Source organism: Microtus pennsylvanicus, chromosome 2 (assembly GCF_037038515.1).
Source record: "Microtus pennsylvanicus isolate mMicPen1 chromosome 2, mMicPen1.hap1, whole genome shotgun sequence".
Classification (NCBI taxonomy): domain Eukaryota; kingdom Metazoa; phylum Chordata; class Mammalia; order Rodentia; family Cricetidae; genus Microtus; species Microtus pennsylvanicus.
This window is the reverse complement of record NC_134580.1, coordinates 143535624-143558188: the sequence shown is the minus strand read 5'-3', so window position 1 is coordinate 143558188 and position 22565 is coordinate 143535624. Positions and strand designations below refer to the sequence as shown.

The 22565-nt window shown below is 49.7% G+C and overlaps 1 protein-coding gene across 4 annotated transcripts in view; it reads left to right on the top strand.

Annotated features, from left to right (window-relative positions):
* The window catches only part of Atp9a (ATPase phospholipid transporting 9A (putative)), a 105180-nt gene that overhangs the window by 25359 nt on the left and 57256 nt on the right, over positions 1-22565 (top strand). For 3 of the 4 annotated variants that reach the window (XM_075963164.1, XM_075963162.1, XM_075963163.1), the window contains exons 2-7: positions 2286-2430; positions 6680-6793; positions 7188-7296; positions 14794-14852; positions 16723-16774; positions 17570-17664. In XM_075963164.1, coding sequence (XP_075819279.1) covers positions 2286-2430; positions 6680-6793; positions 7188-7296; positions 14794-14852; positions 16723-16774; positions 17570-17664 — 574 coding nt within the window. Of the gene's footprint in view, positions 1-495; positions 953-2285; positions 2431-6679; positions 6794-7187; positions 7297-14793; positions 14853-16722; positions 16775-17569; positions 17665-22565 lie in introns of those variants that run through there. The other variant, XM_075963165.1, reaches the window with a different exon arrangement.

Sequence of the window (22565 nt, the reverse complement as noted above, 5' to 3'; positions counted from 1 at the left end):
GAAGCCGGAGGCAGGAGGATCAGAAGCTTATTGCCATTCTCAGTTATGTAGTGAGTCTGAAGCCATCGTAGGATGCATGAGACCCTGTCACAAATGAATTAACAAGGACAAAAGCGACGTGTGGGCTGAGGCAGGAGGGTCATGAGTTCAGGTCAAGCCTGGGCAGCAAAACTGATCATGAGTCCAGCACACATACACAAACCAAGGAAAACAGAAACAGAGCCACAGGTATTTTCTACTGATTTACCTGTTTATTTTATTATTTGTTTGTATGAGTGTGGCCTGAATGTAGAGGTCTGAGGGCAGCTCTCAGGAGGAAGCTCGCCGTGGGCTCTGGGAACTGAACTGAGGTCGTCGTGTAGAAAATGCTTTCGTTCTCTTAGGCGCCTCTCCAGCTCTTACATACGATATGAAGGATTGTGGGAGAGGGAGAATTACCAGGAATTCTACATGTGAAGTAGTCTGCTGCCTGTAAGCGGAATCTCCTCCCTCCCCAGTCCATCCCTCCGGCTCTTCCTAGTCTCCTCCTGCCTTGTTTCTAGCACTCAGGTCACACAGCTTTTGCTCGTGCCACCTCACGGCCAGCGCGGTGACTGTCCCTGCGAGCAGGCTAGGGTGTGAAGAATGTAGAGTTCCCAGGGCTTCTTGTATGGCTTCTGGCCCTAGAACAACCTAGTGGCTTGCGGCGGTTACTGGCTGTGGCACCTGTCTGTATCCCAGCATGCTCCACCCAGCTGAGTTTACTGGAATGAGGATGCTATTTTTAAGAAAGAGCATTGTGTTTCATCATGGAAATTTTGAGCTTCTGAGCAGGCAGCTGGCCGGCTGGCTCTGCTTTGGGGTCCTGCTACACATGGACCCCATGGGCTTAGCTCTGACCCCTGAGCATCCCACCCACACCCGACCTGCAGGAGGAAGGGGAAAAGGAGGGTCCGCGGCGGACCGGCATCATGTGAGTCACAGCAGCTGTATCTGGCTGGTTTCACTTTGTTTGGTGATATCGCAGGGGCTGGCAGTCTGGGAATTTCCTCCTCCCAGCCTGTGCATACAGGAGTGTGGAGTGAGCATCCCAAGCGTGGATGTGGGGCTTTCACTGTAGCCTTAGGGGGCTCGTGATGGTCAGGTTCCCTATTTATAAGCTCTCGTGAAGTGGCTTTTCACAGTGGCTTTACTGGGCTGGTGGTAGAGCCCCATGTGTTCCTTTGCTTGTGACTGGGAGCCAGGATCAGGGTGCTGGAGGGTTGGTGCCGATGACCAGTGCTTTGGGAAGAGCTGGGCAGGGAGTGGCTTCTCTGGTCCTTGCTCTTGCAGCTGGCCACTGGCCCATCTCCAGGTTCTCTAGGTACACAGACATGGCCTTTCCGCCTTGTGCCTTTAATGTTTACTAAAAAGAGAATAATTGGCATGGGGAGAAGATCCCCACTGTTCTTTATGTAATAGTCTTGATAGAGCAGGGACCCTCACAGGTCAAGATCAGAGCTGGCTGTTGCTCATTATCTTGGCTTATGGTCTTCATTCTGCACCCCCTGTTCCCATCTGTAAAATGTACAAAAACCATTCTTCCTGAAGTATATAAAGTTTCTTAGCTTAAATTTTTTTTTATTTTTCAATGAATGTTTTTTTGAAATAATTTTGGGTTTTGGGATTGCATTAATTATGTTTCTGGATGGTGTGATTAAATACCTCATGAAGCTGCTTTACGAGGAAGACTTGGTGTTCAGCTTATAGTCCATCAAGGTGGGGAAGCCATCGCCACCAGCGTGAGGCAGCAGGTCACACTGTGTCCACAGTCAGGACGCAGAGACCAGAGAGTGCTGGTGTCTGCAGGATCTCTCCTTTCTGTTCAGTTTGGGAGCCTGTGATGCTGCTGTCCCCATGATTTAGGGTGGTTCTTCCCACTTTCATTCACCCCATCTAGAAACTCCCTCATGGACACACCCAGGGGCTTGTTTCTGTGGGGATCCTGAATCTTCCCCAGTAACTATCACAGGGATACAGCACTTTCTCTTTGGACCACTGCATCTTAGGTCACTGGAGGTTGGTTGTTATCCCAGGTTGGGTGGCTGCAGCCCTGCCCTGGCCAGGACCCTATAAAGAAGAAGCATTATGAGGCGAGTGGGACGGGTGTGGGTGTGGCTGTGATGGTGCAGGTTTGGCCTTGGTGTGACTTAGATGTGTGGGTAGATGTGAGTGTGGCTTAGATGTGAGTATGGCCTTGATAACATGGGCGTGGCCTTGATAGAATGTTGGCATGGCCCTGATTTTGTGGACTTTCTTTCCTGTAGGTGCTGTGAGTGGCTGAGATGCTGCGGTGGAGGGGAGCCCAGGCCCCGTACTGTCTGGTTGGGACACCCTGAGAAGAGGGACCAGCGATACCCTCGAAATGTCATCAACAACCAGAAGTACAACTTCTTCACCTTTCTTCCCGGGGTATGTGCAGCCGTGATTTTCTTTCCCCACCGTGAGTTTGTGCCATGGTTCTAGCCTTAGCAGACCGTGGCTTCTGTGGTAGATTGCGAACTTTTCTCTCTGCTGTCTTTACCACCGACCCTTTATCTTCTATGGCCGAGAGGACTGCTCTTGCAGGGATGTCCGCCGTCTTCCTGACCATGCTGTTCCCTGTTTGTTAGAATAACTTCTTGTTTATTGGTTATTTTGGAAACTTAACATTATAGTCAAAATGCCAAAACAGTGATATTCAGTGGTACTTAAATTGTTAGCCTGTGCCACCACAGTGTAGGGGACTGAGTCCCAGGTATTGGGCTCAGGATGTCACTGCAGTGTAGGGGACTGGGCCCTGGAAGGTTGGAGACTGGAAGGACAGAGAGAAAGTTCCAGCCTGCCATCTCGAGAAGGAATTTAGATTTTTCTCTAATAAATGTTTCAGGAGGATGGGGAAATGGCTCATTTGGAACAGTACATGTTGCAAACAGAAGGACTGAGTTGGGATCCTTAGTACTCACATAAACCCGGACATGGTGACACACAGCTGTAATCCCAGCATTCAGGGAGCAGAGCTGGGGACTCCTGGACTCACTGGCTAGCTTGTCTCCAAGTCAGTGAGCTACAAGGTCAGTGAGAGACCCTTCTCGAAACAAAGGTGCAGAGTGAGTGAAGAGACAGCAGCGTTGGCCCCTGGCCTCCATGTACACTCACACACATGACACATGCGTAGCAACATGTAAACACATGCCCACAAATGTTTGTAGAGCCCTGAGGCTTTCCTTTGATCGTGCAGAAACTGGAAGCCATGCTCACACTCCTCCCATGGATGAGCATCCGCAGATGCTTTAGGGCAAGCAGCAGCCAGCCAGTCCCCCCCCGCCCCCCCCGTTCAGGAAGGAGGAAGAGTGACCATGCTTGCTATATTGTCTAGCTGACCTGAAACTCTCAGTGTAGACCCAAGCTGGCCTCAAACTCACGTAGGTCCACCTCTGCTTCCCCGGTGCTGGCAGCAAAGATGCGCGTCACCACGCCCTGCTGCGTTGTTTTTAGTTAGCATGTATTATACACCGTAATGGGTCTCATGCATGTGTGTCATGTATTTTCACCATAGTCAACCCCTAACCCTCCCTCTGTTGCCCCTCTCTCCTTCCCACTGATCCCTTACTCTTCCCACGTAGCCCCCCTTCCACTTTCAGGCCTTTTCTCTTTTGGTGACTCATTGAATTTATTAGCGTTATTTATAGGTGCATTGGAGGTGACTAGTGGCTGTGCCCCTGAAGAAAGCCTCTGCCTCTCCCCAGCAGCTATTAGTTGTCCTAGCTCTTCAGGGAGGGCGGGGCCAGTGAGCCCCTCCCCCATGGCGATGGAATGCTGACAGAGCCCACCTCCACTGCCTTCCTTTATTATGATGTTAACATTCTACTGTGGGAGGGGACAGTGCCTTAGAGACCTTGTTGCTCATGCAGAGGACCTGGGTTCAGTTCCCAGCACCTACTTAAGCAGTTTACAACCACGCTTAGCTCCAGTTCCAGGAGCCCCAGCGCCCTCTTCTGGCCTCCTTGGGTACCAAGCACACGTATGGTCCAGATCTGCATGCAGGCAAAACACACATAAAATAAAACGAGTAGATTTAAAAAATAAAAATTAAAGCCGGGCGGTGGTGGCGCACGCCTTTAATCCCAGCACTCTGGAGGCAGAGGCAGGCGAATCTCTGGGAGTTTGAGGCCAGCCTGGTCTACAAGAGCTAGTTCCGGGACAGGCACCAAAGCTACAGAGAAACCCTGTCTCGAAAAACCAAATAAATAAATAAATATTAAAAAACTTCAATTGTGGGTCAGGTGTGGAGCACACCTGTAACTATAGCACTTGGGAAGCTGAGGCAGGAGATTTCTGTGAGTTGGAGGACAGCTAGGATTACAAAGAGAGTTAAGATTTCTATTGTGTGGGGCTGGAGAGATGGCTCAGTGGTTAAGAGCACTACCTGCTCTTCCAAAGGTCCTGAGTTCAATTCCCGGCAACCACATGGTGGCTCACAACCATCTGTAATAAGGTCTGGTGCCCTCTTCTGGCCTGCAGACATACAGACAGAATATTGTATACACAATGAATAAATAAATAAATAAACAAATAAATAAATATTAAAAAAAAAGATTTCTAGGGCTGGAGAGATGGCTCAGTGGTTAAGAGCATTGCCTGCTCTTCCAAAGGTCCTGAGTTCTATTCCCAGCAACCACATGGTGGCTCACAACCATCTGTAATGAGGTCTGGTGCCCTCTTCTGGCCTGCAAACATACACACGGACAGAACATTGTATACATAATAAATAAATATTTAAAAAAAAAAAAAGATTTCTATTGTGAAGGGACACCGTGGCGATGACAACTCGTGTGAAGGAAAACATTTAATGGGGTGGCTTAGTGTTCACAGGTTCAGTCCATTATCATGGCTGCGTACAGGCAGACATGGTGCTGGAGAAGGAGCTGAGAGTTCTACATCTTGATCCACAGGCAGCAAGAAGCAACTCTGTGCCACACAGAATAGCTTGAGCATAGGAGACCTCAAAACCCACCTCTACAGTGACACACTTCCTCCAACAAAGCTATACCTCCTAATAGTGCCACTCCCTATGGGGGCTGTTTTCTGTTAAACTACCACAGAGCTCTTGTCTCAAGAAACCCAAACAAACTGGGCGGTTGGTGGCACACGCCTTTAATCCCAGCACTCGGGAGGCAGAGGTGGATCTCTGTGAGTTCAAGACAAAGATAGAAACCTAACAAGCAAAGATAGAAACCTAAACTTCTAGCTGACAGTGGTGGCTCACACCTTTAATCCCAACACTTGGGAGGCAGAGGCAGGTGGATTTCTGTGAATTCTAGGCCAGCCTGGTTTACAGAGCGCCAGGACAGCCAAGGCTACACAGAGAAACCCTGTCTCGAAAAAAACAAACAAAAAAGCCCCTAAATTTTTTATTATGGAAGCCAGATGGGATGGCTCAGTGGGTGGAGGCGCTTGCTGCCAGGCCTGAGAACCCGAGTTGTGACCTACATGGAAGAGAAAGCAAACTGACTTCTGCATTTTGCCTTCTGATCTCTACATGTGTACCGTCATGGTGTGCACTGCCCCCTTTAATAAAATAAAGAAATGCAATTTTAAAATCCCATTGGTGGACATAATTTCAGTTTTGTTTTTTTAATTTTTTTGGAGACAGGGTTTCTCTGTGTAGCCCTGGCTGTCCTGGAACTCATTTTGTAGGCCAGGCTGGCATCGAACTCACAGAGATCCACTTGCCTCTGTCTCTCAAGTGCTGGGATGAATCCCATGGATGGACATAATTTTTGCCTTCAAATTACAGCATAATGGTCTCTCACTAGAATCCTTTTTCAAACAGAGTTTTGTGTTGCCAGATGTACTTCTAAAATACATAGTTTAAGAAATAAAACACAGTGTTGGGTATGTGACATGGGCCTTTAATCCCAGCACTTGGAGGCAGAGGCAGGCGGATCTCTGTGAGTTTGAGGTCAGCCTGGTCTACATAGCTAGTTCTAAGCTACATAGAGAGACCCAGTCTCCAAAAACAAAACTAGAAGGAAAATAAGATATGGACCAGGGCTATCTCAGTGGCTAAGGCCTGTGCTGCCAAGTCTGAGGGCCTTAGTTCTGTCCCTATGACCAATGTGGTGGGCGGAGAGAGCCGATTCCTGTACTCACATGGTATACACACACACACACACACACACACACACACAACCACAATGAAACTCTCAGAATCCGATGGGCATAGTAATATCCCCTGTGTGATCATCCCCATTAGCTTCTCTGTGTCTTGCATTCACAATTTTCTTTTTGAGACAGGCTAGACACCACTTCCTAGGTAGCCAAGGATAACCCTCCCGCCTCTGGCTCCCTAGTGTTGACATTCTAGGCGTGCAGCACCACACCGAGTTTATGCGGTGCTGGGATTGGAGCCCAAGATGTCATGCCTGTGGCGGGGGTGGGGTGCATGGATGACGACAACCCACAGCTCTCCCCACTGAGCCACACCCCAGCCTCTGCAGCTGTTATTTCTCTTGCTCATATCTGCCTTCCTAGAGCACACAGGACTGCTTAGTCCTTGTTTATGCAGGCAGCACATCAGCTGCCTTCTCTGCAGGGGTGCTTTGCCCTCCGCCCTCCCTCTGAGCCTGACCAGCTACCACACCTAGAAGGTGCTAATGTCGCCTGCTCACCTTTCCAGGTGCTCTTCAGCCAGTTCAGATACTTCTTCAACTTCTACTTCTTGCTTCTTGCCTGCTCCCAGTTCGTCCCCGAGATGAGACTCGGCGCCCTCTATACCTACTGGGTTCCGCTGGTGAGTAGTTCAGCCTCTGGTTTGCAGACGGAAAGTTCTTGTTTCTGTCCCCTGGGCATCTGGGCCTGCACAGTGGCTTTTTAAGGGATGTGTTGCTCTTAAGCCAACATGCTGGGTTATCCCGTCTTTAGTATTTAGCTGCAGGTCAGGCACTGTCAGGATCCAACAGCAGCAGAGCCAGTTAGGTGCCCCAGACGTTCATTCAGCTGTCGACTCCATGGCCCTGTTTCAGCCAGGAAAACACTTGCTCTTTGTGGTGTGGTTCTAGATTTGAGTGGCAGAGTGAAGACAAACTCTCGGTCCTCACAGATGGTGGTTGGTCTGTCACTTTGCCCCAAGTATGGGAGACTACAATTGGTCTTAGCAGGGCTCACCTCGTCCCTTCTCTCGGCAGGGCTTCGTGCTGGCTGTCACCATCATCCGTGAGGCAGTGGAGGAGATCCGATGCTACCTGCGGGACAAGGAGGTGAACTCCCAGGTCTACAGTCGGCTCACGTCACGAGGTCAGCCTGGGCAGTGCTGCAGACAGCCGGGGGAGCAGAGTTGTAGGTCCAGCCTTGGGAAGCTTGCTCAGACGCTAGAGGACAAGTTCTGGCCACTGCCTTTGTGCTATGGAGAGTTAGTCCTGTCGCTTAACTCAGCTGCATCTCACACTGGCTCACCTTTCCCTTCCCTTCGCTGGCTGAGAAGGAGGGAGCGTCCCGTTCATGTGATCCTGAGCGGCTTTATTTTTATATTTATTTATCGTGCATGTGCGTGTTGGTGTGTGTGTGGGGTGTATGATGTGTGCATATGGAGGTCAGGGAGCAGCTTGCAGAAGCCATTTCTCTACTTCTACCCTGTGGGTCCCTGGGATCAATGTCAGGTTCTTAAGCTTGGTGACAAGTGCCTTTACCCGCTGAGTCATCTCAGTGGCCCCTGAAAACTTGTAAAAACATCATTTAGGAGTTGGGGCATAGGTAAGTCAATAAAGTGCTTGCCTTGCAAGCAGGAGGACCTGAGCTTGACCCCTGAGCCCCCGTGAAAATCCAGGAGTGACGGCATGTGCCATGATCCCAGCATCAAGGAGGCAGCCTGGTCTACGTAGTGAGCTCCAGGTCATACAGGGCTACAGAGTAAGACTGTCTCACAAACAAAAAGTGTTTACAAAAGTAACAACAGGTTGAGGGAAGGGATATAGGCATGGGCTGGGGAAAATATCCAGATTGGGAGACAAGGGGGCCCAAAGCCAACCAGGCTGCAGTACAGACCTTGTCTGCTGTTCTAATGGACTCCGAGGAGCTGTTGTGGGTGGGAGGGGAGAGTTTCCTCTTTTTTACCCATTGCTCAGGCTATGATCGAGGTTCTAGAATAAAGGAAAACATTGTGTTCAAGAGGGCAGAATGAGGTAAGGCAGAGCTGAGGATGCAACCCAGGCCTGCCTGAATATAAAGCTTCCTCCTTTAGGTCAGGGGCATGATATTGTGCGAGTCAAGGGAGCTTTGGCGTGTGATGAGCTCAGCCACTCCTGTGTGCACAGCCCTAATGCTAGTGTGCAGGGGGCTCTTGATCTCAAGTTTTTTTTTTTTTTTTTCGAGACAGGGTTTCTCCGTAGCTTTTTGGTTTCTGTCCTGGAACTAGCTCTTGTAGACCAGGCTGGTCTCGAACTCACAGAGATCCACCTGCCTCTGCCTCCAGAATGCTGGGATTAAAGGGGTGTGCACCACCACTGCCCGGCTGATCTCAAGTTTTTACATTTTTCTTTTCATTTGTGTGTGTACACGCACACGCGTGCTCAAATGAGTTCTTGAGACTTTTTTATTTTATATTTTTATAGCAGAAAAATATATAGTTTAATTCTTTGGGGGGTTGTGCCTGTGAGGTGGGATGAGAGACACGGACTAGAGGGTGTGGACATGTGAGACACGGACTAGAGGGGTGTGGACATGTGAGAGACACGGGCTAGAGGGGTGTGGACATGTGAGACACGGGCTAGAGGGGTGTGGACATGTGAGACACGGGCTAGAGGGTGTGGACATGTGAGACACGGGCTAGAGGGGTGTGGACATGTGAGAGACACGGACTAGAGGGTGTGGACATGTGAGACACGGACTAGAGGGGTGTGGACATGTGAGAGACACGGGCTAGAGGGGTGTGGACATGTGAGACACGGGCTAGAGGGTGTGGACATGTGAGGGGGTGAGAGACACAGGTTGGGGGTGTGAGAGGCACGGGCTAGGGCTTGCATTTTCACAGGTGAGTACTTGGTTCTTCATATGGGCCTCCCTTCCTGACTAACTAGGCACAAACGGCTAAGTGAAGCCGAGGTCATTAGTCTCGAATCGGTGCAAGCAGAGCTGTAATGAGCATTCTGGCCTCACTCCTGCTGGGGACATCTGGGCAGATGGCACACCAGAGGCCTGTGTGGGGTGTGCACACTCTCGAGCCTTCAGTCTCTTTAGGGCTGTGCTGTATACCAAACATGGTCCTTTTCCTCTCTGGAGCCCTGTTCTCTCGGCTCTCCCACTCTGCAGTGTCCCGTGAGCACTGTGAGCTGCAGAGTGCCCTTGGTCGGTGAGCGCATCTTCCTCTGAAGACCTCCTTTTTCAGTTCGATCCCAAAACTCCTCTGGCTGGTCCCTAGGCTTGGGAATGCCGCTCCTTCTGACCCGGGTACTCTGCATGTCTTTAGGAAGTCCTGTCCCGGTGGCTGTCATCAGCATGAAGAGATGCAGTCGTTAATGGGAACTTGTTCAGTTCATCGTTAGCTGCAGTGCCGCTTTTCTGTCCTCACAGTCTAGACTGTTTAATGACCGAATATGGAATTAAGTGGGTTTTTTTTTAATTAAAACATTTTTGGGGGGATTTCACCATGTAGACCAGGCATGAACTCACATAGATCCACCTTCTTCATAACTAGTTTAGTTATCAGTGTCTGTTGTGTGTGTGGTGGGGTGGAGATCGAACCCAGAATGTCAGGCTTGCATAGAGTGCTTTACTAGTCAAGCAAGGCTGCTGGCCCTCGAGATGGTCTTCTTGATATTCAATACTAAAACTCCTGCAGCAGAAATCCTCCAGGATAGGGCTTCAGACAGACTTAGCACAGATTTTTTCATAAAGTCTGACAGACGCAAAGTGATGCTTCAGCTTTTTCTTTGCTAATATTTGATATTTACTGTAATTCAGTGGTGAATGGATCCATTGTTCAGTGGAAAAACTGACCAGTATCTCACATTATAGTTGCATAGTCAGCTGGGCAGTGGTGGTGGTGCGTGCTGGAGGCAGAGGCAGGCAAATCTCTGAGTTTGAGGCCAGCCTGGTCTACAGAGAGTTCCAGGACAGTCAGGGTTACACAAAGAGACTCTGTCTCTGTGTGTAGAAACGGTGTACATGAGTACCTGGCACACCTGTGGAAATCAGGACCATACAGGGGAGTTCTCATCTTTCACTCTGGCGGTCCTGAGAATTGAGCTCAGGACAGGTATGGCAACAAGCTGAGCCATCTCCCCACCTCCTGCCCTGCTCATTTTCCCCCAAACTGCTTCCTGCTCTCAATCTGTCAGCCTGTTTGTTGTTTGGAGACATTGCCAGCCAGTGTTGACCGTTGATATGTTCACTGAGAAGTCTCTATGACTTGAGTGTGAGCTGACAACATTTCAGCTCTAGCCTCTGCTTCCCCCCCCCCCCCCCCAGAGTTAAACAGAGGTGCTTTATGGCCACACTTTTCCACCTTGGCTTGTTGTTCAAGTTAGCCTTTCCCCGGGCCTTGGAGCTGCTGATATTTGAATATGAAACTTCACCTTTACGCCTCTGAACTGGGGCCTGCGGAGGAAACGTACACATGAGTGGAATTTACAGCTCGTCACTGCCACGGTTAGATTAGAGAGTAACCCATCAGCCAGGGCCGACGAGGCCAGCCCACAGCAGCAGGCCTTGCCCTGCTCTCACTGTGAAAAATAGAATTGTAACTTGAGGTGTTCAGGGTCAAAAACCTGGCCCCACGGCCCGGTGCCCTGGAACTTGTTTAAGGTTCCCCTTGTGGGGGAGGGATGGAGTGTGTGCAGATATTGCCTGCTGCCGTCCAAGGAAACATCTGGCATCTCCCCGCCGCGGAGACAGAAGGTTCTTATTCTGGAGCTGTCATCCATGAAAGGTGGGCTCAGGCCCGTTGGTTTGCTTATGAAAAGCTTGGGGTCCAGCGCTGTAGAAATAAACAGCTGTGCCCATTGGCCGTTGGTCCCCTCTTGTAAACTGACTGCAAGCCTGCTGGGGTGGGGTGGTGAGACTGGGTGGGGCCGTTCTCAGAAGCTGGTTAATGGTCAGGGATGTGTCTGGAGAATTTTCCTCACCACGTTTGTAAGCGTCTCATTTCAGCCTCTGCTGGAGTCTCCACCAATGCACTAGGAAAGCCTCAGGGCCTTGGGGCTGGCAAGATGTCAGTGAGGAAGGCATTGCTGCCAAGCCTGATGACCCGGGTCCGAGCTCCTCGGTCCACATGGTGGAGGAAGAGAACCAGTGCCTTTAAGTTGCCCTCTGACCTCCACACTCACGCTGTGACACACAAGTACCTACACACACACACACACACAGTACCTACACATACATGCAGTACCTACCTACATACACAAAACAAACGAAATGCACGTGTGGAGACGTCTTAGAGCCTGGCAGTGGATGCTGGGTACAGGACCCTGGAGGGGAAAAGGCAGATTCCAGGTCTTCACTTCTCAGGCTGCTTTCTGAGGACAATGCTTTTGCATTTTGTTATCTTCTCTTGAGCCTGCTGGAGAGTAGGCAAGGCTCAGTACAAAGAAAAATGCAGATTCTGTTTTAAATTTAAGCATAAAAACGTGTGTGTGTGTGTTGAGGTCAGAGCACAACTTTTAGGGATTCGTTCTCTCCTTCCATGTGGATCCCCAAGATTAAAGTCTGATCATACACTTGGCAGCAGGCACCTTTACTCACTGAGCCATCTCATTGGCCCTTAGTTAAGGATTTTCAGCTCCGGCCCCGACTGCTTCCATGCTTTCTGCTCTGTTTCTACTCTTCCTGTCCCACCCTCCTCCTGTTTTATGAACATTTCTGGAAGACAGTGGTTGATACACAATTAGGAGTCATAGGTTCTAAATTGCCTTTCATTCCAGGAGTCAGCCTCAGCCGCTGAAGACTGCCCCAATCCTTGTATTTCAGTGGCTCGTGAGATAGGGCAGGCGAGAGGACTAAGTGCATAAAGGCTCTTGTCACCAGACTTGGCAGTCTGAGTTCTGTCCCCAGGATTCATACAGCGGAAGGAGAAAACCAATCTGAAGGTTGTTATCCAGCCCCCACACATGTGCGCGTGTGCACCCCCCCTGCGCACACACACACACTGACACCACCATGTATAGGCAAATCCAAGTTTTATGCTTGGCATCCACACTAATGTAACAGGTGTGGATCTAGGGATATCTTTCTTTTTATTTATTTTTGATGTTTTTATTTTACGTGTATGAGTGTTTGGCCTGCTTATGTGTCTGTGCACCACATGTGTGCCGTGCCTATGGAGGCCGGAAGAGGGCATGGACCCGTTGGAACTGGGGTTAACAGATGGCTGTGAGCCACCATAAGGGTACTGGGAATAGAGCCCTAGTCTTCTGGACGAGCAGTCAGTGCTCTTAACCATTGATCTATCTTTTCTGTCCTGGGGTTCTCTTGAAGATATTGACCTGTGACTCATTCCCCCACACCAAAAAAAAAAAAAAAAAAAAAAAAAAAACAAAAACAAAAAAACCCAAACAAACAAAAAACAAAAAGCAAAAAAAAAAAAACCCTAAAACAATGACAAAATGCTTGTCACAATCCCTGTAACAATTGCTTGACACAATACAAGTATCCTAGCCGTGTATGGGTCCTGTGGTCCCCTTGAGATCTTGCTTGTTGGGCCAGGTATTGTTTGCACGAAGGATTAACCTGTTGGGGAGACCTAGTAACTGCAAACCTGCTAAATTAAAGGAAGTTTTGCTGAGGTAGAATAAATGGATTGATAGAGACAGAGTTTAAATGAACTGGTTTAAGTCAGGATTGGGTGTGGACGGAAAAGACTATGGACCTGGGCATTTAAATTTTTTGAGTTAGAAAAGCAACCTTCCTCATGTTTATTGTAAAAAGAAAAGGTGTGAAGGATTTAGAAATGTCTCAGCATTGCCAGAGTGAATCCCTGTAAAACCTGTGAGAGCTCCATCCTGTTCTCTGTCAAGCGCTCTCTCTCTCTCTCTCTCTCTCTCTCTCTCTCTCTCTCTCTCTCTCTCTCTCTCACACACACACACACACACACACACACACACACACACACACACACACACATCCATGGCTAACAGGTTAGTGGTAAGTTAGGCCTCACCGTTGGCTAAGCTCTGAACCCAGGTGTGGCCATTTGAGTCAGGCCTTTGGTATATATTTTGGTAATAAAAGCGAAGACAATATAAATCTAAGTTTGGTAAAGCTGGAATGAGTGTGCGCCTAAGGAGAAGTTCACTGGAGCCATGGTGGACTGGACTTAAGATCTAAGACACCGCAGCTCTGGGCCTGGAGTCCACCAGAGCGCTACTGTCTTCCTTTGCTGGTGCCCCCTGGTGGAGCTGCAATTTATCCGTTTCTGGAAAGACCCAACTCTGGATCAAAAGGATGTGCTGCTTTTGTTTATTTTGAGACAGGATCTCACTATGTAGACCAGGCTTGCCTTGAACTCCCAGAGTCCCGCTGCTGCCTCCACCTCCCAAGTGCTGAGATTAAATTTGTAGGCCATCATTCCTGGCCTTTTTTAAAAAAGAAAAGAACTGTTATATTTATGTGTGTGTGCCCGCGCCCGCCTCAGGACTTTAGTGATTGTTGCTGGTGCTGATGGAAGTGTGTCCACTCTTAGGGTCCCGAGGTTACTTTTGTAGTAAGCAGGTTGATCTTCCCTTCCTCCAAGCAATAACCCAATAGCTACTTGCATCGTTTGTGTTGTATCAGGGTTTAGAAGTTTTGTAGCAAGCTCTGTTTGGGGACAGTGTTTGGTGAGGATGCCGAAGAGGTGAGCTCTGGATAATGTTTGGTGAGCATGCGCAGGAGGAAAGCAGGGTCTGCTCTCATGGCCTGATTCTCTTGCTACAGGTCTTGCTGAACCTGGAGCTGGCTGGTGAGTGAGCCCTGGGGTCAGCTCCTGTCTCTGCCCCCTCCCAGCACTGGGATTACAGATATAAGAATGTCATACTTGTTTTTGTTGTTGTTTTAGGTTTTATTTTTTATTTGCGTGAGTGTGTGAGATAGGTGTGCAGGCACTGGAAGAGATCAGAAGAGGACATCTTGTCTCTCCAGAGCTGGAATGACAGACTGTGCTTGCTAGGAACTGAACTTCACCTCTGAGGGAACAGCAACTGCTCTTATTGGCAGACCATCTCTCAGGCTTTTACATAGGTTTTAGGGATGGAACTTGGGTCCTCCTGTAAGGACCCACTGAGTGGTCTCCCCAGCCCTGTGCATTTTATCTTGACAATTTATTAACCTCCTGGTGAATAATAACTGTGTCGTGGCACTGGTTGATTTAGAAATGATGAGCTGCGGCAGGGGCAGCTCGTCTTTCCTGAAGGACCTGAGTTCTGGTATCTGTGAACCAGAGCTTGGGCTTCTGGAGCCACTGGGGCCACTGGCAGACCTCCTCCTGGTGAGGTAGAAGCCAGAAGCGGGAGGTGGGCACTTGTCTGTCTTACTACCCAGTAGAATCTAAAGCAGTGGTTCTCAACCTTCCTAAGGCTGCGACCCTTTAATACAGTTCCTCATGTTATGGTGACCCCAACCATAACATTAATTTTGTTGCTACTTCATAACTAATTTTGCTACTGTTATGAATTGTGATGTAAATATATGTGTTTTATGATGGTGTTAGGTGACCCCTGAGAAAGAATTGTTCACCCGCGAAGGGGTCACAACCCACAGGGTGAGGGCCACTGATCTAGATTGTTGGAGACAGTGATGAAGTAGTATTGGTCTGTTATCTTGCAGGGACTGTGAAGGTGAAGAGTTCGAACATCCAGGTGGGGGATCTCATCCTTGTGGAAAAGGTGAGTGGAGTCTGGAAGCTTCTTAGGGGCCAGGCATCACTGGGAGCCGGTGAATGGGGAGTGATCCACGGTGGGGAGAGCCCTGCCTGTGTACTATGCATTAGGTAGACTGATGAAAGAAACTCTTTGGGGTGCTATGGGGAGAAAAACTTCTGTCCCATGAGACAGACACAAAGAGTTCCCCAAGGTGCCTATGTACTGGGGAGCCAGGAGCCCTGCCTGTAATGATAAACACAGCATTCATTTGGTTTTCTGCTTGGTATGTTTGTTTGGGGGGTTCAGAAAGAGCCCCACTTAATCATGATGTCTTTTTTGTTAGTCAGCTTGCCACAATGGCACTTAAAAATATTTATTGAATTTGCTTTGTTGAACTGTTAGCCTGCGTATCCTGACTCCTGGAGCCTGCCAAGAGTTGTATGGGGAGTGGGAGTGGGGTACGGCGGGACAAGAATGTCAAAAGTCTGTGATATACTTTTCACTGAGCAAACACTGGCGGGCCTGTTGTCTGTGCATATTTGGAAGGTGTGAGATCTGAGGTGGGTCTAGAGAGCCTGGGGTCATATTTGATCAGGTCAGAAAAAGGTCCTGTCTTACCCTGTGTCTTAGGGTTTCTGTTGCTGTGAAGAGACACCATGACCACTGCAAGTCTTATAAAGGAAAACATTTAATTGGGGCTGGCTTACAGTTCAGAGGCTTAGTTCATTATCGTCATGGCAGGAAGCATGGCAGCATGCAGGCAGACATGGTGATGGAGAAGGAGCTGAGAGTCTCTCACTGTGTGGCTTAAGCATATATGAGACCTTAAAACCCGCCTCCACAGTGACACACTTCCTCCAAGAAGGCCACACCTAATCCAATAAAGCCACATCTCCTAATAATATCACTCCCTTTGGGGACTTTTTTTTTTTAAACCACACACTGTAGGAACTGAATGGTACCACTTGTTAGAGGGTTAAGTTCAAGCACTTACGGTTAATATAAGGGACACGGGGACTCTTGGGGTCAGCTTTTGTCTGTTGTCATATTCCTTCTTGCCACACAGGGCTGCTGCCACCCCCCCCCCATGTATGTATGTATTTATTACTTGTTTCTGAAACAAGGTCTTACTGTGTAGACTGGGGAACTCACAGGGCTGCCTGCCTCTGCTCGATATAAAGGCCTATATACCTCACCTGGTCTTTCAACTTCATCTTGAGCGTGGCGTTAGTTCCTTCTGCCACCTTACTTCCTCACATCCTACTGCAAGACAGACAGGAGGGGGGTGGGCTAGTCCGTAAAGCGCTTGCCACATGGGAATGAGGACCCAAGTTTGGTCCCTGACATCCATGTAAAAGTGGCACATCCCAGCACTGGGGGCAGCAGGTAGATCCCTGGGCTCACTGGCCAGTAATTTGAATCTGCTCAGCAGGTTTTCAGCTGTGACAAGTCCTGTCTCAAAGAAACAAGGACCTCCGTCCTCCATGTAAACACACGCACATTGCAAATATGCATGAACTCTTGTGCACACATGCACAGAAAAGGAGAGAGGCCCAGTGTGGAGCAGGGCAGAGCCTGGTGTGGAGTGGGCAGAGGCAGCAGAAAGTGCTTGCGGATTCTGCCTTCAGTGTCTGTAGCTGGGTGGGGACAAAGTTGTGGGGGTCGCAGGTTAAGAAGTGAAGGTCGAGTTCAGGAACCCGTGTCCCCTTCCCCAGACGACGTCTTGGCAGGGTTAGTAAAATGCTAGCTAGGTGTGCAAGATGCTGCGGGTTCCAGACAAAGCCACCCTGTGCTTAGCTGTGACAGAGGCTGAGGCATTAAAGAAAGGTGGGCTGGGACAAAACCCCACCTGTGGCTGTTCACAGTAACATTACAGCTTCTCTTCATTTCTCAGAACCAGCGGGTCCCTGCCGACATGATCTTCCTGAGGACGTCAGAGAAAAACGGTAAGCATCTGATGGACACCGAGAGTGACCATTGGCCTTTCCAGCGGTAATTTGGCACCATCATCGTTTGGAAATGTCACAGGGTAGATGTCATTGTGGGACTTCACAGGTGAGCCAGAACATCTCTGAAGAGGGGTGGGGTCCTTCACAATTAAAAGTGTTTTGGGTGTTTTGTAGGTCCATAAATTTTGGTCATTAAAAACAGATATTACATGTGTTTTGTTTTGAGACAGGGTTTCCTTGTGTAGTCCTGGCTGTCCTGGAACTCACTCTGTAGACCAAACTGCCCTTGAACTCACAGAGCTCCACCTGCCTCTGCCTCTTGAGTGCTGGGATCAAAGGTGTGCTCCGAGTGTCACACATTTTAAACCTTGCATTTGTGAAGCAGAGGCAGGCATATCTCTGTGTCCAGGTCATAAGGTACATAGTGAGACCCTGTCTCAAACAAAATACCCAAACTGGTGATATGCCTACGCCTCTGCCTGGGAATGGTCACAGGAGTGACTGTCCTATGCTGGCCACTGTCCCTTTACCCTGCTGGATTGTTACAACAGGCAACATGTCTCCTCTTTTTACATATTAAGGCTCAACAAAGTCGAGGGCCTAGCTCTAGTCCTAGAGTGAGGATTTGGGTCCAGAGCTTGTAGAGGGGTGGAAAGAGGAGATCTATTTTCCTTGCAAGTTTCTGGCCATTGATGGGCCATTTCTTCAAGGAGCAGAGCAGACACTGCCCTGAGCTGCTGAGGGAAGCACACTTGGGTTGCAGACATCAGACAGTGCCCCATCTCTCTGCAGGATCTTGCTTCTTGCGCACGGACCAGCTGGATGGAGAGACAGACTGGAAGCTTCGACTGCCAGTGGCCTGCACACAGAGGCTCCCCACAGCTGCTGTGAGTGGCTTCTCTCAAGAACTGTATACTGACCACCAGGTCACAGCCTGGTTTTCACACTCAGATGTCCTCGGAGGCCGGGGGGCAGGCATGACATGTGAAATGGGGCTGATGGGGGAACTGGAAAACCTTGAGTCACGTTGGTTCCACTTAACTGATCGTACCAAAGTCAGCCCCAATCCCCATATGAGGAGTGAGTGCTTCTCTGATGGTGATGGTGCCAGTTTCCTGGGTTGTAAGGGAAGGCCTAACATGTAGTCCTTCTGCTAAGAGCTCCAGGGCAGTGGTTCCCAACCTTCCTAACGCTGTGACCCTTTAATACAGGTCTTCATGTTGTGGTGACCCCAACCAATAACATTGTTTTCATTGCTACTTCCAAACTGTAAATTTGCTACAGTTATGAATTGTAACATAAATATCTGATATGCAGGATCTCTGATACGCCACCCCTGTCTTGATCCACAGGTTGGTAGAGGCTGTTCATCATACTGCAGGTGTTGGTGGTTTGAAAAAGTGTGGCCCCCATAGGCTCATGTAGTGGAATGCTTAGTCACCTGGGAGTGGCACTACTTGAGAAGGATCAGGAGGTGTGGTCTTGTCAGAGAAAGTGTGTCACTGAGGTTGGGCTTTGAGGTTTCAAAAGCACATGCAAGGCCCAGTCTCCCTTAGCCTCGGTGGATTGTAGCTCTCAGCTGTGGGCCCAGGACCATACATGCCTCCATACTTTCACCGTGATGATAGTGGACTAACCCGGGAACTCATTTTATGAGTTGCCTTGGTCTTGGTGTCTCTTCACAGCAGGACAGCAGGCCTTGGCCTTGTCCTCAGCCACAGGTCTCTGCTCCGACCTCGGTGGCTGCCCCTCTGACCACTGACCCCTGGCTCAAGTGTGTGACTGCCTCGGATTGTTCCTGTACTGTCCTCTAGAGAGATGCTCTTTCTCAGGGGTCAGCCCGGCAGGCCCGTCACATCGCTCTGTGAACAAGTGTCTCTCTAGCCAACAGGTGCCTGCATTGATTTTGGTTTTGTCTGAGTGTTGGTTTTTTCCCTATTATTTCCTTTGCGCTCGGGATTGAACCCGGAGCCCCCAGTGCTAGGGTATTGTGTTACCACTGAGATATACCCCACATTTTCTGATCGCCCACACCTGGCATTCCCTCCTTACCCACTTCCAGGCAGGGTCCCTTCCAGTAGCCACCGACTAGTGTGCCCTGCTGTGCCCTTGTACATAGAACCAGGTGGCCACAGGGCACAGCCCCTGTCTAGAGGTTTGGCACAGTAGCTGACAAAATTTAACTTTAATTTTTATTTATTGAGTGTGCATGTATTTTTGTGTGGCCCACATGCCACAGCCACGTATAGAAGTCACAGGACAACTTGTGGAGTCAAGTGTCACTTTCCACCAAGTGGGTCCTAGGGATTAAACTCATGATTGTGTCAGGATTGGACATGCATGCCTTTATCTACTGAGCCATCTCACTGCTCCCTGCCAAGCCGATTTAAATGCCCACAGTCCAGTTCTCCCACAAACATCCTAGAGTGGCTGAGTGGAATGCCAGTGTAGAGGTGTGGGCAGGAGCAAGTGCCGCACCTTAGTGGCGTCAGTGTGATGATGAGCGTGGCCCTCATACTCACGGTTGGTCATACATGTCCTTTTTGAAGTTTGTTTTTTAATGAGAAAGTTTCTAGCCATGGTCCAGAAGCTCCAGCAACTGCTCTGCCTGTGAGAGAATTACTCCAAGGATGGGACTCTGCTCTTATCTCATGGGGCCTGTGTTTTATTTCCTGGTCGGAGTTCCCCAGAGAAAGGAGTCTGATCCCTATAATTACCGGGAGGTTTTCGTGCCAGAGTCGGAAGCAAAGATGCCAGAGTGTTCCGTGGCCTCAGATCAGAAGAGCCTCCTCACTTTGCCCTTGTCTGGCCCCAGGCCTGTGCTGGGGAATTGAAAATAGATAAAGCTGTTGGCTCTGCCGTCAGGGAAACAGCAGTTGCCTCATTGGACCTGCAGGGATGAAGAGGACCAGTGTTTTTTGTGGTTTTGTTTTGTTGTTTGTTTGTTTGTTTTAGAGTGAAAGAATTCTATCAGGGACAAAGAAATCTGCTGGGGCGTCTTCCCCAGGAGCCCATTAGTCTATTCCTGATTAAAAAACTAATCGAGCTGCTTGGGAAGCCATGGAAGAAAGTAAGAGGCCCATTTCCAGCCTCTGCTCCAGATCTTATCATCCTTCCAGAGGAGAATCTGTGAAGTGGGTGCCGGTCATTCCAGACCCTTAGCGGAGCTCTTAGAGATGTGTGACTTAGGACAGTGGTGATGGTTTCTGGAGATAGGACCAGACCTTTGTGGTGTGTGGGGAAATCTCTGGTGCCTTTCCTTATCAGTCCTGGGGTGCGCAGTGCCTGAGGGGTGGCCAGTAGTCTCCACTAGCCACCAGCCCCCCCCCCCCAGTGATTGATTGTGGAACTATTTATTTATTTACTTATGTACATTTTTGCTGTTTTGAGACAGGGTTGTAATTTGTAGCTCAGGCCAGCCTCAAACTCTTGACCCTTCTGTCTCCACCTCCTAATGCTGGAACGACAGCCTCAAATCGCTCAAATTGTCATGTAGATCATTAAAAATTCATTTTTACATTTGTATAATATTACAAGACTATCACAAAGCATCTGTTGTTTTTTTTTAACGTGTGGGTGCGTGCTTGCATGAGTGTATGTGTGTGCTATTAGGGATCAAACTCAGACCCCTGAACATTCTAGGCAGCTCTGTCTGTTGAGTTCTTTGTATCTCGGTTGAACCCAGGGGCCTCACACAAGCTAGGTGAGAGCAGTCTACCACTGCTCCATCTCCAAGTGCGTCCTTGTTTCAAGGGAAGAGTTATTGGGCTGGGCTGGGCTGGGCTGGGCTTGCTAGCCTGCTCACCTAGCATGCTTGAAGCCCTGGGTTGATCCCCAGCACCACAGAACCTGGCTAGGCGTGGTGGCACACACCTCAGTCTCAGCTCTCAGGAAGAAGAGACCCCAAGGTCAGGAGATCAAGGTCATCCTTGACATAAATAGTGAGCCGAGGGTCAGCCTAGGCTGCAGGAGTTCCTGTCTCTAAATACATAAGCAGATAAATAAGATTTATTTAGTAAGAGTACTCTTACTTCCCCTTTTCCTATAAACTATTCTGTGTTCCCTTGAAAAAGCAAGTGGGGGAGGGGATGGGAAGAAACTTTCCAAGGGGCAAGAGTAGGGTAACCCCAAGCAGAGTGGGAGTACTCGAGCATGCGTGGTCCCCAGCACCATGAGGAGAGCAAAATGAAAAGAATCTAGAGATTGTTCAGAGTGGCCACTGGCGGGAGCTGTGACTTTTAGGCAGCACAACCACCGTAGCTTGCCTGGCGCCTGGAGGACCTGGCGGTCTCAGGGTCTCAGCCTGGCTCTGGAGGACCTGGTGGTCTCAGGGTCTCAGCCTGGCCCTGGAGGACCTGGGGGTCTCTGCCTGGCCCTGGAGGACCTGGGGGTCTCTGCCTGGCCCCTGGAGGACCTGGTGATCTCAGCCTGGCCCTGGAGGACCTGGTGGTCTCTGCCTGGCCCCTGGAGGACCTGGTGATCTCAGCCTGGCCCTGGCGGACCTGGGGGTCCCCGCCTGGCCTTGGAGGACCTGGGGGGTCCCCGCCTGCCCCTGGAGTACCTGGTGGTCTCAGCCTGGCCCTGGAGGACCTGGGGGTCTCAGCCTGGCTCTCTGGGGGAGGTGTCAGGATCTTAGTGATGTTTTTAAAGATCTTTGTGGAAATGAGGAAGTCAGGGCTAGTGAGGTCCCTCCGCAGGTAACAGGCACATGCTGCCAAGCCTGATGACCTGAGTTCAATCTCAGGGAACCACACAGTGGGAGGAGAGAACTGTCTTCTGACCTCCACGTGTGTGCCTGACACATGTGCACACACTCACAGAGGTGAGTAAAGTGTGAAAAACAGGAGCTCAGAGGATGAGGAGAGGGAGGAGCCCTATCAGATGAATGTGTTCAAGTGAGAGCCAGGCACAGTGACCGCTCAAGGAGAGGTGGTGGCCTCCACTGCAGGGCAGGTGCAAACCTTTCTATATCTTGTTTTATATGCTGTACTCCGAGCTGCAGTGGCAGGTAAGGAGACTGAGGCCACGTGTGTTAGTGACAGCCCTGTGGAGGGGCTGGGATTGGCTCTTGCACTAAGTGTGCAAGGCCATAGCTGCAACAGACACATGCTTGCTGAGTGAGCAAGGCTACAAGGGTGAGCAGCAGATGGTTGCTGAGTGTGCGAGGCTGCGCCTGTGACTAATGGGCGATTGACCAAGACCAGGAACCCTCGTCTGAGGAACCTTCTAGAGATCAAGCTCTGGAAGCAGATCCCATTACTCAGTAGCAAAAGCTTGAGAAAATGAATTTACGATAAGTTCATAGTAGGCTGGTCAGAGGGCTCCGTGGGTAAAGGTGCTTGTTGTCATTCTCTCTATCCCTGGGACCCACAGGAGGAAAGAATCAACTCCTTCAGGAGGTCACCGTGTGTGTGGGGGGGGGGAGGAGAAAGAGAGAGAGAGATACCTTCCACCTAGACACACACATATTAAAAGAATAAATAAATTCCCCTTTCCCCCATGAGAATGAGCGGCTGTCTGTGTGCGTCTCCTGTTTTAGAGGGGCTCTTGTCCCTCCTTGGCCATGCAGCTTCTCCGTGCTGCAGCTCTTTCACGACACTTGTCTTTCTCACCCTATTTCTTGTTTGAAGTTGCTTTCTTGTTTACCTGAAAAAAATTACAAAATACACATAGTGTAAAATTTACCTTGGGGCCGGAGAGATGGGTCAGCCATTGAGAACTCTTGCTGCGTTCTCAGAGGACCTGAGTTCAGGTCCCAGAAGTGCTCTTCTGGCCTCTGTGGGCTTGC